The sequence below is a fragment of the Akebia trifoliata genome, chromosome 1 (assembly GCF_017979445.1).
Source record: "Akebia trifoliata isolate Shusen 1 chromosome 1, ASM1797944v1, whole genome shotgun sequence".
NCBI lineage: Eukaryota > Viridiplantae > Streptophyta > Magnoliopsida > Ranunculales > Lardizabalaceae > Akebia > Akebia trifoliata.
Genome location: NC_141375.1, coordinates 27637364 through 27652592, shown reverse-complemented (window position 1 = coordinate 27652592; position 15229 = coordinate 27637364). Strand labels below are relative to the sequence as shown.

At 32.4% G+C, this 15229-nt stretch overlaps 2 protein-coding genes across 5 annotated transcripts; one reads left to right on the top strand and one right to left on the bottom strand.

Annotated features, from left to right (window-relative positions):
- The first annotated feature begins 4005 nt into the window (after positions 1 to 4005).
- On the top strand, positions 4006 to 8328 carry LOC147411389 (eukaryotic peptide chain release factor subunit 1-3-like). 2 transcript variants are annotated; one of them, XM_086448048.1, is made up of 3 exons: positions 4006 to 4157; positions 6329 to 7816; positions 7925 to 8328. In XM_086448048.1, the coding sequence occupies exons 1-2, from the start codon at positions 4124 to 4126 to the stop codon at positions 7684 to 7686; spliced, it is 1392 nt and encodes a 463-aa protein (XP_086304174.1). In that variant the 5' UTR covers positions 4006 to 4123; the 3' UTR covers positions 7687 to 7816; positions 7925 to 8328. The 2 variants fall into 2 exon arrangements, with proteins under 2 accessions (XP_086304174.1, XP_086304184.1); XM_086448058.1 differs by lacking the exon at positions 4006 to 4157 and adding an exon at positions 4578 to 4709.
- Positions 8329 to 11762: 3434 nt separating this feature from the next.
- Positions 11763 to 13763, bottom strand: LOC147411388 (F-box protein At4g05010-like). 3 transcript variants are annotated; one of them, XM_086448069.1, is made up of 4 exons: positions 13418 to 13763; positions 12675 to 13024; positions 12516 to 12590; positions 11763 to 12436 (listed from the first exon to the last, which is right to left on the bottom strand). In XM_086448069.1, exons 1-4 carry the CDS (start codon positions 13431 to 13433, stop codon positions 12194 to 12196), a joined length of 684 nt encoding a protein of 227 aa, XP_086304195.1. In that variant the 5' UTR covers positions 13434 to 13763; the 3' UTR covers positions 11763 to 12193. The 3 variants fall into 3 exon arrangements, with proteins under 3 accessions (XP_086304195.1, XP_086304202.1, XP_086304211.1); XM_086448076.1 differs by having other exon boundaries at positions 13398 to 13760; XM_086448085.1 differs by having other exon boundaries at positions 13519 to 13760.
- Between the last annotated feature and the right edge of the window lie 1466 nt (positions 13764 to 15229).

Here is a 15229-nt window from a genome sequence, read left to right as displayed (position 1 = left end):
AATCAGAATCAAAAACCTTGATTTCAGTTTCCTTTTATTGGAATCGATTAGAGTAGAGTCTAAAATGTAACTAAATCAATAGGAATCGGAACCATCAGGTTCTATCCAATGGATACTCGCAAGTACCTGAAACAAATTTATTTTATCATTTCTTTCCATGCTATAAATGATTTAAGGTATTTTTTTAATTTCAAAATAAATGCATGTTATATAAAATTCTTCAATTTTTCATATAAATTGTCTATTGGAGCTTAAAATGAGTTACTCTTCTAAAAATTTATTACTTATGATATGGTACTACTACTACTACTGGTAGTAAATAATAATGTATTCTAATTGTTAGCCTTTGATTTAGAATCTGTTCAAACTTAGAGACTTATAAATTTCAATTAGAACCTGTTTTATTAATAGATCACCCTTACAACTTACAAGTGAGTCTCTCTCACATGAATTAGTTTTCTTCTTTCTCAAGTCTCATCTTTTTTTGTCACTCAATCGGAAAAAATGAACAAAGCTTCCATCTCACCTACAAAGAAAAAAACAAACGGAACTTCCATCTTTCATCCTTCTCTTTCACCTATGACGGAACCTAGTTCTTCGAAATTTCCTCTCCCTCTCACTTGATAGAACCTTCGAAAAATCCTAACCTTGATCTCCTCTTTCTCTTCGAAATCACCTCTTCATCTCATAATGAGGTTTACCCACGATACCCAAAATCTTCTCATTCCATCTCGTCTCTATATGTGTGTGTGTGTGTGTGTATGTTAAAAAGAGTATTAGTATGTGTTTGGTAACACTTTTGAAGTCTGAATGGAGGTGGTGCACCTTTAAAATTCAGACTTTAGAAACGCTATTATCGTTTGTTTCGATTCAAATTTCAAAATTAAAAACCAAAATTCAAAAGTTTTGGTTTAGCGATGGGAGACGCTAGATGAAACTTACGAATTTTGAATTTATTTTTTATTCCTAAAATACCCTTCTAAAAACACTAATTTCTATCACTTATCCCTTCTTTATACAAATCATAAAAGCCTTATTTTTAAATGTTATACTTCACATTTCTCTTCTACATATCTTTCTTCTATAACAATGTTATCCAGGTCTCTCTCCTTTCTCTTGTTTCACGTTCAAAAATCCTATATTTTTCATTCTGAAATTAACACAGTAAGATCTCTTTCTATCTTTGATCTTCCATTTTCATCCATTAATGAACATCTTTTTTTCTTTTAACATCATAAATTTTATATATGTAATTTCGATTATATGCTTATAATTTAAAAATCTCTAGGATTTTTTGAGTGTATGGGGTTTAGGTTTTGTTAATTTTGGTGTTTCAAGAAAAAACGATTGAGATTATTAGGGTAATCATCTTGATCTTTGACGATTTTTAAAATCATAGAATACTAGTATCTATTCTAGGAATAGCTCAGAATTATATTTTCCATGGATGATGAAGAGGTGATTAGGTAGCTCACATTTCAATCCAATTTGGTAGTGCTTGCATATCAAAAACTATTTTTGAATGTCGTTTATATTTTTAACCATAGGTAAGTAAGTTATTTCGACAATATGAAGTTGATGTCGACGAAACGAGCAATTCTTTAATAGACTCCGAACCGTTAGAAGATTCATCATGTTATAATAAAATATTCTCATCGCAAGCACATGATATAACCACTTTACGTAATCAGATTGCAAATCAATTAAAAAATGCATGATTATTTATTATTTGAATATTACCTTATTGGAATATAATTTCTCAAGTATGAATTTAATTTGAAAATAATACTTTTGTGGTGTTCAATTTATTAGAAATCGAAATTAAATGTGTGGATGATTTCATTATCCATAACATGTTATGTTTTTCGATTAGCAATTTATTAGAATTACAAAAGGATAATATTGTCAATATGACCATTATATTTTAAAATTTTGTTTATAACCAGAAGCTCTTCAAAATAACAAACAAACAACTTTTCCATAACCAGATTTCAGAAAATAAAAATTAGACTTCAAACTTCAGACTAGAGAAATGTTATTAAACATACCCTTAGTTTTAAATTATGCTTGACTATTTAAATATACACAATCATGAATGGCTTAGGACCAATATTTGTAATCTCATTTTGATTTATAATTGTAATGTGTGGATTTAGTTATCATGGTTTATTCCTGATCCAACTGCATTTGATTGCCATTTGGCCACCTCCCCTCCACGAGAATAATTGGAATCTTAATTTTTGAGATCTCTAATACTTGGAGTTGATAAAGTTGGAACATTGTTGGCAAATTCACAAATTATATGTATATTATGCAGGAATCTGATAACCATGGGTTTAAGAGCAATGTTTCGATCTTTTGACTATCATGTATCACATGTTACAAAATCATTAAAACCCTTTAATTTATAGCAATATAAATGCATGCTTTAATCTTCATTCCTCGCTCTCAAAATCCAGTTGTTCCTCCCCCTTTGAATAGTCTTCTTCAAACAATAATCATAGTCAAAGCTTTGTCCCAAAGCGAAGAGCTACGTGTTGTGTAAGAGAAAGAGACAATATTTTAACTGTGTATGATTTGTCGACTATAAGAGAGAGAAGAGAAGAAGAGTTTTGTTTGTGACTACAGCACGAAAGAGAAGTCTTTGAAAGAGAGAGAGAGGTGAGAGACATGGGTAAGTATTAGAAGAAGGGTATTTTTGTATTTAAAAAAAAAACAATATTATAGCAAACCGCCCTTTTAACTATATACTTTGAAAACGTCTTTAGTTTCTCAAATTCTTTACATGTGGAATTATTATTAGTTAAAATTACCTGCGAAAATTCACCTCTTATAGTTTGGTATAATTCTATTTTGACCCCCTAACTTTTTGACAATTGCACTTACCTCTCCTATAATTATCTAATGGGTTTTTATACCCCTTTCCATCTACTTGCCGTCAATCAAACAGTAAGAAATTGAATTTTTTTTTCTTTTTTTTATAAAGACTATTTTTCTCTTTTTAAAATGTTATTCTTTTTAATAAACAAAAAAATCTTTGTAAAAAAAATGAATTCCCTAATGATTTGTGAATGTTTAGACAGGAACATTTTTATAATTTTAATTTTCAAATTTTTATTATAAAAATATAAATAAAATGAGAAGGTAAAATAGTGTCTGAATTTCTACACTGTATGTGAAAGGGGAGGTAAGTGCAATTGTTAAAATACTAGGGGGTTAATATGAAATTATAATAAATTACAAAGGGTCAAAATATAATTTATCCTAAATAATAAAAATCCAAGTCACCCATTTCAACTTAATCTCCAATTAATTAAGAATTAATTCTTCAAGTCCAAACCATGATTTTAAAAATCGTTGAGACTGGGACGTATTGTTCGAGTTAATTCGGTATCGAGATTGAATAAGATCAACTCACAAATTTATTTGAGACGTCCACGTATCGTGAGATAAACAAGACATCTCGAACGAGATTTTGTAAAATCTCGTTCGAGAGAAATGATACCTAATATTAATAAATAAATCGCAAGACAAACAATATAAATCGGACGAGATTTTCAAAATTTCGTCTGAGTTAAATATTCTCAATCTTATATTCTTTCATCCAAATTGATTTTTTTTCATCTTTTCAATCAAGTGAATGAAAAGATAAGATTTTAGGAGAAAATTTCCTCTTCTTTATTCGATTTAAAACGAAATCGGATAAAGAAGATGAAACATATGTAACAATGAAAATAAAATATATATAATAATATAAATATTTAATTTATTTATTTTGATAAATATATTATAATTTTATTTTAATTATATATTTTTTTTATTTTATTTTTTAATAAGAATTTTTTCATCATCTCAAATATCTAACGAGACGTGAGGAGACGCGTTTAAAAACCATGGTCCAACTCCAAACTATTAAGCTACCAACGTTCCATGTACAATCTGCCACTTCTGCCGCTTAACCTAAAAAAAGATTCAATGCTTCCTTCCTATTTTAATTAAACTACTTCACATCGTGGAGGATGTCTCACCTATTAATAGAAAAGAAGGTAAGATGGTTGTTCACGTAACATTCCTCTATAAAAGACTTTCTCAGACTCTTACAGATATAAACCCTAGTACTTGAATGAAAAGAACCACGATCTCTCCAAAATTTCGAGGTTTGTTTTCCATTTCTTTCAACTCTACATTTCAATTTTGTAATTAAACCCTAGATTTATTTTATACTTATATAATCTCTCAATCTCAATCTATAAATTAAGTTTCTTATTATTCTCCTGTAATGGGTTTAGGGTTATCTCTTATTTTTTAGATTCATAATTTTTATTTTTTGCATCCGCTTCAGATCGAATCTGGATTCTGGAAGTGTGGATTTTGCTTGTAAATCGTTTCAATATTGTTTTTAATTCATGAGTTCCTATAAATTTTCTGAGAGGGATTATACTTTTCGGGTCGATGTTGATGTTGAAAAATACAATATTGTTCGTTCTGCTGCGTTTTTAGGGTTTTTTTTTTTTTTTTTTTGTTATTTAAATGGTTGATTGTTTCGTTTGTAGGGTTCCATGAGATGAGGTGTCATGCAGTGAATATTAATTTGAGTTTTTTTTTTTTATTGGATTATTTGCAAAGGTCGAATATAATATAATATAATAAAACAGATTCATTCGAAGGGAAACGGGACTACCAAGGCCACTTTGAGGCAGATCTACCTCGTAAGGCAAAGCTAAATTATTAATTTTCTATTTCTATTAAAATATGTAGTTATATTATTTGTATTCCAAATAAACCCTAAACAAACCAATTAATTAGCTGAACCTACAACCAACCTACGAATTCTAAATTATTAATTAACTAAAAGGAATATAGGACCACAACTTCCCCGATTTCTTAAGTTTCTCTTGCTTTTAGCTTATTGTGGTTGTGTTGTTTATTTGGATGATTTTATATGCTCATGGATATTGTAGATTTGGGACAGGTAAAATTTGGAAAGAAGGAAGTGTTTGGCATTGGCTTATTATAGTTTCTAAGATATGTACCAAAGACATGGGCATGTGTTCTTATGGTCAAGATGGATACGAGTTGTAGAAGCATTTCTTTGAGACACTATGTACACATGTATTGTAATATAATGTTTATGATATATTTAATTCAGAAGTGTTTTCTAAATAAAATAGAGAAAGAAATATATGAGAAGTAAAAGGAAGTATGTATAAAGACCATAAATTAATAAAAGTAGATGTCTAATATTGAACCATGGTCTTGTTTAACATCTTACTAAATTAGTACATGGAGGATTGATTACACTAACCCTTTTTTCCTTTCATTTTTGTAGAAAACCATTAAAATTAGTGAGTCTCTATTTTATGTGTTGGGTGTGCCTGTGTATATTAGTGTCTGATACAACAAAATCCTAAAAGTGCCTTGTCCTTGTCACATAGTTTCTAATTATTGTTAATAAAAAAAAAAGTAGTTGTTTCGATATATTTTTGTTTGCTAGTTCTTCTCTGTTTTGGTGTTTGTACTTTACTTTAATATGTTAATTAATTAATTAATTTGGCTTGTGTTTGTTATTCTTGAAAAATAATGGTTTTAAAACAATCAAAGATGTTTCATTGTTCTTGAAACATTGTTGGGAAAAGTACCAAAATAATGTTGATTTTATTGTTTATTACCAAAATAATATATTGAAGTGGGGAAGTTTGGTTGCTCCATCTATTTCCTTTTGAGCAAGGATGGGTCTGTTTTTGTGATGAAGATGGAGGATTGATTAGAGTGTAAATAAGCTCCCCATTGTTGCTTTTTGTCGAAAGTATGAGGTTCAATCGATTTAAGTACTCTTTTTTAAAGTTATATGGATTCAACAAATGTTGTTCTCAATGATTCCCACAAGTCAATTTGGAGAGCACAAGGGATAGTATATCTTGGGCTGATATTGAAGAATGGTAAAGCTAACACACTTGGAGAGGCAAATAAATCAGCAGATGTATTTAACTACTTTTGATAATTCCGTTAGGGATTTTTTTTTTTTTTTTTGAAGTCTTTTGCTTTCCCTAGTAACCTTTGTAAAATTCATTGAGGATGACGATAATAGTTGTAAATTCTATGTTTTTTTTTTTCTTTTTTATCTAAAATAATATATTCTGGTCAGAGGTTGTCACAGTTACATAGGCTTGATATTTTGCATCAAATGGTGATTCTAGGTTGTCTTTGTGATCTTGTGATATATTTTAATGTATCTCTGTTTTGTTTATATTTTGCCAACTTATTCTCATTTGAAGTTCAAGGCTTTTAACATGCATAATGTGGATTAATTTTATACGTTTTGTTGTAGGTTGGTGGATTACTTTTCTCCTTGTGCTTGCTATCACTTCTCTTGCAATGGCAGATGGGCACGAAACTGATAAAAACATAGAGATATGGAAGATCAAAAAATTGATCAAAGGTCTTGAAGCTGCTAGAGGCAATGGAACTAGCATGATTTCTCTGATCATGCCTCCACGTGATCAGGTTGCTCGGGTCACTAAGATGTTGGGTGATGAATTCGGCACCGCTTCAAACATCAAAAGTAGGGTTAATCGTCAGTCGGTGTTGGGGGCCATTACATCTGCTCAACAGAGGCTGAAGCTTTACAATAAGGTTCCTACCAATGGGTTGGTGCTATACACTGGAACCATTGTGACCGAAGATGGGAAAGAAAAGAAGGTTACTATCGACTTTGAGCCCTTCAAGCCCATAAATGCCTCATTATACCTTTGTGATAACAAGTTCCACACAGAGGCTCTGAATGAACTTTTGGAATCTGATTCCAAGTTTGGCTTTATAATAATGGATGGGAATGGAACACTGTTTGGGACATTAAGCGGTAACACACGTGAAGTCCTCCATAAGTTCAGTGTTGATCTCCCAAAGAAACATGGAAGAGGTGGACAGTCGGCTCTTCGGTTTGCTCGACTTCGAATGGAGAAGCGTCATAACTATGTAAGGAAGACAGCTGAGCTCGCTACACAATTTTACATCAACCCTAACACTAGCCAGCCCAATGTGTCAGGGTTAATCCTTGCTGGGTCTGCCGACTTCAAGACAGAGTTGAGCCAATCTGATATGTTTGATCCTCGTCTCCAGGCCAAGTTACTGAATGTAGTTGACATTTCTTATGGAGGTGAAAGTGGTTTCAATCAGGCTATCGAGCTTTCCTCGGATATTTTATCCAATGTGAAGTTCGTCCAAGAGAAACGCTTAATTGGGAAATACTTTGAGGAAATCAGCCAGGACACGGGGAAGTATGTCTTCGGTGTGGATGACACGTTGAAGGCACTTGAAATGGGTGCCGTGGAGACTCTCATTGTGTGGGAAAATCTTGATATTAACAAGTATGTGTTGAAGAACAGTGTTACGAGTGAAACAATAATAAAACACCTGAACAAAGATCAAGAAACCAATCAAAGCAACTTCCGGGATCCTGCCACCTCAGGAGATTTGGAAGTTCAAGAGAAAATGTCACTGCTCGAGTGGTTTGCCAATGAGTACTGCAAGTTTGGCTGCAATCTTGAGTTTGTCACCAATAAATCCCAAGAGGGTTCCCAGTTCTGCAGAGGGTTTGGTGGCATTGGGGGTATCCTACGTTACCAGGTTGATATGAGGTCGTTTGATGAAAATTCTGAAGAAGAAGTTTATGAAGATTCTGAATAGCAATCAATCAGCCATATTCAAGAGCTGGTGCAGGAGGTGGGGCTTGAAGCCTGCACCAGCAATGATCAGGGCTGCGCTCGGCGCTGCTCTGGAGTTGCTACACAAGCTCTTTCACGAAGAATTAACTAAGGTATTTAATTTGAAATTACAACTAAATTTTTTTTTTCTTGTTAAATGGCTTCTAACAGGTAGTTTTTTTTTAGTTTTTTAATGCTCTTTCTTTAACTTTGTGAAACAGAGGAGCACACAATTGTCATTTCACATGATGGATCTGCTGGATAAGTTCACAAGCTTTCTTCTTTTGGCTTGAAGAGGATATAACAAAGCTTGCTTGTAATTTCTTCTGGATACATGGGTATCGATTGGATCAAGACCTAGTAGATGCATAAAGATCGCAATAAGTTAGTTTTAAGTACAGTAGCCTATGGTGAGTTTACTACTACTATTGTTTAGCTTCAGGGGAGTCCCTGGCCCTTTATTTTGCTTATGTTGAGGATTGGTGGTGCTGTGCTTACGACATGCTGCTGCTACTACTACTACTAGTAAATAATAATGTGTTCTGGTTATGAGCCTTTGAATTAGAACCTGTTCAAACTTGGAGAACTTCTTATATATTTCATAGATGATGCTTGAAATTGTCAATTCTGCACTAGAGATGCTGCCACATGAATGTTGTTTTGTGTTTGCTAGTTATATATTAGATGGATAACCTTATTTATGATCTTTCTGCATAGAAGACTTGGCTTTGGATTGAATGGAGTAGAAGAAGAGGATTTGTTTAGCTGACCCCAAATCTTTGGGATAAGGCTTTGTAGTTGTTGCTAATATCTCGCTCAATCACAATAGAGTGCATGCTAATGATCTGATCTATGATCTAGTCTTGGGCCCAAATGAAACTTCCCTTGTTTGTAGAGGTGCCTATGAGTTTCAAAATTGACCTGCGCAGCTGCACTGGTCCAACTTGAGTTCATATAGTCAATTTGGTTCTAGTGGTGTTTAAAAAAATTCAATTTATTTTCAGAAATACAGAATATAGTTTTAATTATCAAATTTGACAAATAAAAATGTCATCATAATATAAACGGAACATAATATTTAATGTTGTGAAATTAAACAAAAAATAAGTTACGAGTTCATTCTACCCAGCTCTCCAGCTCTTCAGTTCTAGGGGTTTGTAATCCATAAGAGCTCATCTCACAGGTTGATTGCTGTTCGAAAGGATTTTGGAGGTTCATCTCAAAAATGTATTTTTTATCGAACTTTCCCTGCATAGAAATCAATCTTGGTACGTTTTCAAATCCATCTTTGATACCTTTTTTACATTGTCTCTCATCTTTGGTGGATAATGAATTTTTTGGCCTGTTTTTCAAATTTTTGTTAGAATCTGAACTTGGGTTGTTGGTAGATATTTGTTTTCTCTCATGGGGTTTGGTAGAAACTTGTTTATTTTATGTTTTAGTTATGGATTTGAGATGGGTTTAGGTTATAATGTTTTGTTTCCATTGAGTGCTATGTATTTTTTTTCACTTGTTTTTTAATTTCTTTTTTGTTAGATTCTTTACTTGGATTGTTGGTGGATATTGGTTCTCTCTTGTGGATTTACCTTGAAACTTGTTTATGTTCAGTTTTACTTACGGATTTGAGATGGTTTTGCTTAAAATCCACGAAAAGCTATGAATATTTGTGCTTTTAATGAATTGGGTAATTGTGGTCTCTGTTCGGTTTTTTATTATCACAATTTGAAATTCCATTTAATGGTTTTCTTCTGAATTTATAATAGTTCTTACTAGATACTATATGGATACTGTTTCTTTTCCTTCTATGTTCCTTATCATGAGATAAATCAGTGATGATTTTCCATGAGATCAGCAAGAGTTATCTTTCCACAATTGTCCGCATCTATAGCCTTCAAATTGATGGCAAATATGGAGGATGTCTTTCTCGAATATCTTCCCCATCTACTTCAGCTTGTATATGACATATTCGGGTTTGCTACAAGCATAAAAAGAACAAAAAAAAATTAATAATCACAATTTTATTCAGGGATATGAAATCCAAAATTTCCACAAAACTTAATAGGACCCTGAGACAAAAAGATTAGCATATAAACCAAAGGAAAAATAAATAAATAGGGTTACCTTGACATGATTCTGCGTGCGAAGTGTAGGTGTCACTCATGGCTATACAAATATTAACGTTTGGTATACAGATCTCCTAGGTGGTAATCTAGTTTTTTTTATTTTATCTATGAAGGAAAATTTGAATTGGATGGCTACCCAAGTTGCCGCCGCTGAACTTTGACACCCCTGTATTTTTAACTAATTATATCCCTCCCCTTCTCCCACTGAATATTTTTTTTTTTTTTTTTTTTTGGCTGATGATGACATTGCAGGTTGGCATTAATTGGAAATGATATAAATATCATTTTCTTCAACTTCTAATTAAAAATTTCTGAATTTCTCTCTAAAATCATTCGTCTTCAACTTCTTCAACTATACAACTAACCATAGAAATTCTGGCTCCGTCCCTGTACATGAGTTACTCTCTTAAATTTAATTCATAGCTGAGTTGACTGACATACTATAATGTAATTTTAAACTAGTGGTTAAAATCTAGATTATTTATTCAAAAATAAATTATTTTATCAACTCCAATGTACAAGTTGGGTGTTGGTTGTCCAAACACCATAGTTGGAATTGTGTACAATTCCTTAACTGAATTTTCACAAACAATCAAATGTGAAAGTTTATTTTAGGAATTGCAATAAAATCCACCAATTCCAACTCCCAATTCCACGTACACCCTTAAGATTTTTTACATAGTGTCAAATAACAGGTCTGAAGTGAAGCTCGAGTGGAATATATATAAAAAAAAAAAAAAAAAAACATAGTGATTGAATAACTAGAAGATGATTGGTTTAGAGAAGTGAAAGAAGTGTTTTTGACTAAAGGTTGAATAGAAGATGATTGGTTTAGAGAAGAGAAAGAAGTGTTTTTGACTAAAGGTCGAACATGAGGAAATCTGTGTCTTTCCCGTTAATCTATTAGGAAGACTGAGGTCGAGGGAGGCATGTCACGGTTTCAAAACACACGGTGTCTCATCATTCGCCAAAGGGGATGTCTAAATCACGCCATAAATTTATACAATATTTTATTATTAGACTAAGTAGCCGTAGCACACGTGCAATAAAATTTTATTCATGAGAAAATGTGAATGTAAAGTACTTTTTCTTTTTACTTTACATAGAGAAATCCTTTCCTTACCGGCACAATGAGGAAAAAGGCGTTGCTAAGACTACTGTCAGAAAGGCCTCAAGATTTGTCACGAATCTCGAAGTTTTTTTTATGGTAGTAAGGCTTGTCGGACCCTTTACTTTATTCTTGAGAAAATGTGAAAGTAAAGTCTTTATTTCTAAGGTTAATGCATATTGGCTGCAATATCAATAAAATGTGACATTTTTTTATTAAAAAAGGAAAAATTACTTTTAGTACCTCGGCGGAGGGGGAACTTTTTTTTAAATAGTACATTCTCTACTCTCACATCACAAAGCAATGATCTTAGAATAATTTCTACCTGATCAAAAGGAAATTCTGAACATTTTCACTTCTTACAGAGGTGAACCTACTCTTAACACTTAAAAATAAATAAAAATAATCTAATGGACATGCCGAAAACCCAAAGGAAATCAACAACATAATCACCCATCAACAGATTTTCCCCACTAGGACCACCCATGATGAGAGATATTTTGGTCACAAAAAATTTAATCCAAGATTTCACATACTCCAAAGCCTGAGGATGGTTTTGTAAATTGAGAAGATTTCACATACTCCAAAGCCTGAGGATGGTTTTGTAAATTGAGATGCCCGGGATACCCTTAATAAACTTGCGGGTTCATGTGATTAATTGATTCGAGATTATGTAAAATCTAAAAAAAAAAAGAAGAAAAAATATTCACTAAATGAGTGTCAGCTCAGCTCATCCAAGGAAAATGCCAAATTGCATCATTTTTCTCCCCCCAAGTCTTAACACACTCCTCACCATAAGAGAAAAACAAAGACAAAGAATTAAACAAGTGACAAGCGAATTACCCCAAAATAGGGTGAGGAATTTTCAAAAAAATCACTAACTTCACATTCTACCATTTATCAAAGGACAAGGCACAAAGGTGATAAAAAAAATATGATGTGGTGGTGCGCACATAACCGTAGATGTTTTTTACTCGTATCTCGTAGAAAAGCATCTATGGTAATGTGCACGTCACCACGAGTTTTTGTCGTCACGAATTTGTGTCACCCAGCACTACTCTTTATCAAATGGTGGAAAGCGAGTGCCCTTCAAACACGACTGTCTCAATGTTTGGAAACATTTAAACCGTCAGTCCCCAACTCCAACTAAAAGAATTGAAGAATAAAACACATCACTCACCCCCAATGAATTTGAGCACCAAAGACAATTACTACTACTAATACAACAACACAAGCAGAGCTTCAGAATCCACAAAAGCTCAAATCTCCGCTTCGTCATCTCTCCATTCTTTTTCTTTCGGAGAATGGAACAATGCAACAGCAATGTCCACAAGATTCTTTTGACTAATTCGAGCCTTGCAATACCATCTCCGCTGTTTCGGAGCATTCGGTGCATCATTATCAATCATTCTTCCATCTTCTAAATCACTAAAAGGTCTTAAAACAGCACTTTTCGAAGTTGGAGTGCTAAATGCAAAATGTTGTTGCCTTGCAATCAGAGTCTGTTATGAAAACAAAATTAAAATTAAAAGATGTGGACATTAAAAGTTTTACAAGAATTTACACAATAAATGAACTTACAGCTTCTCTGATCGTCTTTGATACGTGGAAAAGCTGTTTCAGATCATCGTGATCTACACAGCGTAATATCCTAAACTGCAAAAATCCACACGAATTCATCATTTATTGTTGATTCCAGAATTGCAGAGTATTATTAACTGTGTGGATTGTTTATTTTACCAGAATGTCTTGAGGTAAGGCCTCGAGATTCGGATTTTCTAAGATCAAACTTGAATCTAATCGTTTCTTTGATGGTGTTGTGGGTGGAGAATTAAGTTGTGATTCTTCTAAGATCAAACTTGAATATAATTGTTTCTTTGATGGTGTTGTGGAAGGAGAGTTAAGTTGTGATTCTTCCATTTGGTTTGCAACTGCAACTCTTTTCCTTCTTATCGCTCGTGTACAGTAAACAAACTCAAATCTTTCATCTGATCCGTCGATGCTCGAAGAGTTTAACCTATTACGCTTCAATCCAGAATTGAAGTTCTTCCTTAACGCCATTCTTGTATTGTTGTTGGAACTTCTCTGCTCTGCAAAAACACGAAGAATTCCAACAAATCCAATCAACAAAATCAAATTTAAATAAAAAAATCTAAACTGAAATTTTAACTAGTTAAACCTTCGAAACTAATGGAGAAATTCACGGAACAACAGTATCAGATCAATTGAAGATAAGATCTCATTTTTTAAGCTTTAACACTCAAATAAGAGAATTCTAAACGCCAAAACATTCCAAAATATCAAAAGATCCACAATAATTTCGTACTTTTCAAGAAAATCGAATAGAAAAGCCTGATATGATCGACAGAACAGATACAAAACGAACGAAATCTTATAGCAAACAATAGAGATGCTAAAATCGAAGATTTAAATCAAATCAAAGAAAGAAAATCCGAAATTTACCAAAATAATTGAAAATCCACCTGGTTTCATCTCCATTTCTTCAGAACATATCTAATCTAAATTCTAAAATTCTAAAAACAATAAGAAGAAGAAGGAAGAAAAGAGATTTGTTCAATCAAACCTGATAAACACGGGAAATTCTCTATGAACAAACGAATAAACCCTAATATTTGTTTGTTGTCGAAGTTGAGATAAACACGTAAGTCCACTCCAGCCCACAAACCCCGTAAAATTCTCTCACACGGTGTGCCGATAAGCCCGAAAAACAGAACCACCTCACCTATCCAACATTCTAACCTCTTCTGTTAAAAATAAAACCGTCCAAAGTCCTAAGCTTTCCCACTTTTTTTTTTTTTTTTTTAAAAAGTAAATTGAAATTTCTACGCGTTCTCCTCGAAAGATCTCGGTTGTCCACCTCAGTTCTACAACCATATGTGTCGCCGTGTCTGCGCCGCGAGAGTTCTGGATCCTTGTTTAGCCAATGAGTCTATGCCATGTGGCAAGCAATAAAATGTATACACGTGGTGCCTACTAGGAGAAATGAACGTTAAGAAGACACGTGTCGATTAACATTAGGTTTCGATTCAGCCTTGGTAGGCCAAGTCAGTAGCATAAAGCAGCACGCCTCGTGCTTTAGAGGATTGAGCCATCGGGAATGGTTCCTGTACAACTGAAGTTTCCTTGTATCCCCTGGTCCACATCTCTTTTTGTGCCACGTTTAAAGTCTGTCATTTGGCCAACATCAAAATTCAACAATGATTGGTGATTTTAAATCATAATCAGGCGTTTTTTTATTTTGTATGGTTGGATTCCAAGACTAGGCTGGTTGTAAACCTATTCCTTGCAGTACTAGATAAAGATTGCTAATCTCGATGGTATCCAATGCCACCCCCTATTGATTTACCCTATCTTTGTCATTTATGGAAAGTTGGAGATATGAAGTTATCTACATCTATATCTATACTATTATAAGAGGAAAGGTGAGTATTGTTTATCCATCTCCTTATAAATAATTTAAAAATATACATTTTTAGAAGTAAATTATTTTCTTTTTTTCTTTCACTATTAATCTTGATAAGTAATGAAATATCTAAAACTCTTTGAAATATACAAACGAATTAACCACCTACTATTAAATGATTAATCTCCAAATCCAAATTAGGATATATTTTTTATTAACTAAAAATTCTGATTGACAATAACCAACAAAGTTCTTTCAGTCCTCCATAAAAAAATGTTTAAGATTTTGAGCATTTTTGGAAATAGAGTTAATTTTGGCTTAATAAGTTGCATTGATCTTACTTAATAAGTAACAAATTATTAGCCTATCATATGTAAATCTTTCATTTTTGACAAAAATAAATAATATAGTCGCACAAATAAAAAAAAGAGAAATGCTAACATCCATGACCTTATGGGGATGTAGCATTCTTTAACACTTTCATTGTTCAAAAATACCCCTGTTAATTTTGTCTTTTAGTAAAAAAAGTATGAGCATCTTGATCTTTTACGTAATAAATATTTATTTACATGATAAATGTTAAAGATATTTAAGTCTTTAGATTTAAATATTTTGTTTACAATTAATATCAACATAATAAATATATTTATTAAAAATATAATAAATACATTTATTATGTAAAAAATAACTAAAAATTAAAATGGACAAAAGTATTAGAAAATATTAATATTCTCATGAGCTCTTGAACATTAGCATTTTTCGTAAAATATATATATTATGATTGAATAATTTGTTATTAAACGCAATTTTTTTTTCTTTTACATTTTATTCAATTTCTAATTTGAAACGTTCTAGAGGTGTTTATCTTTTA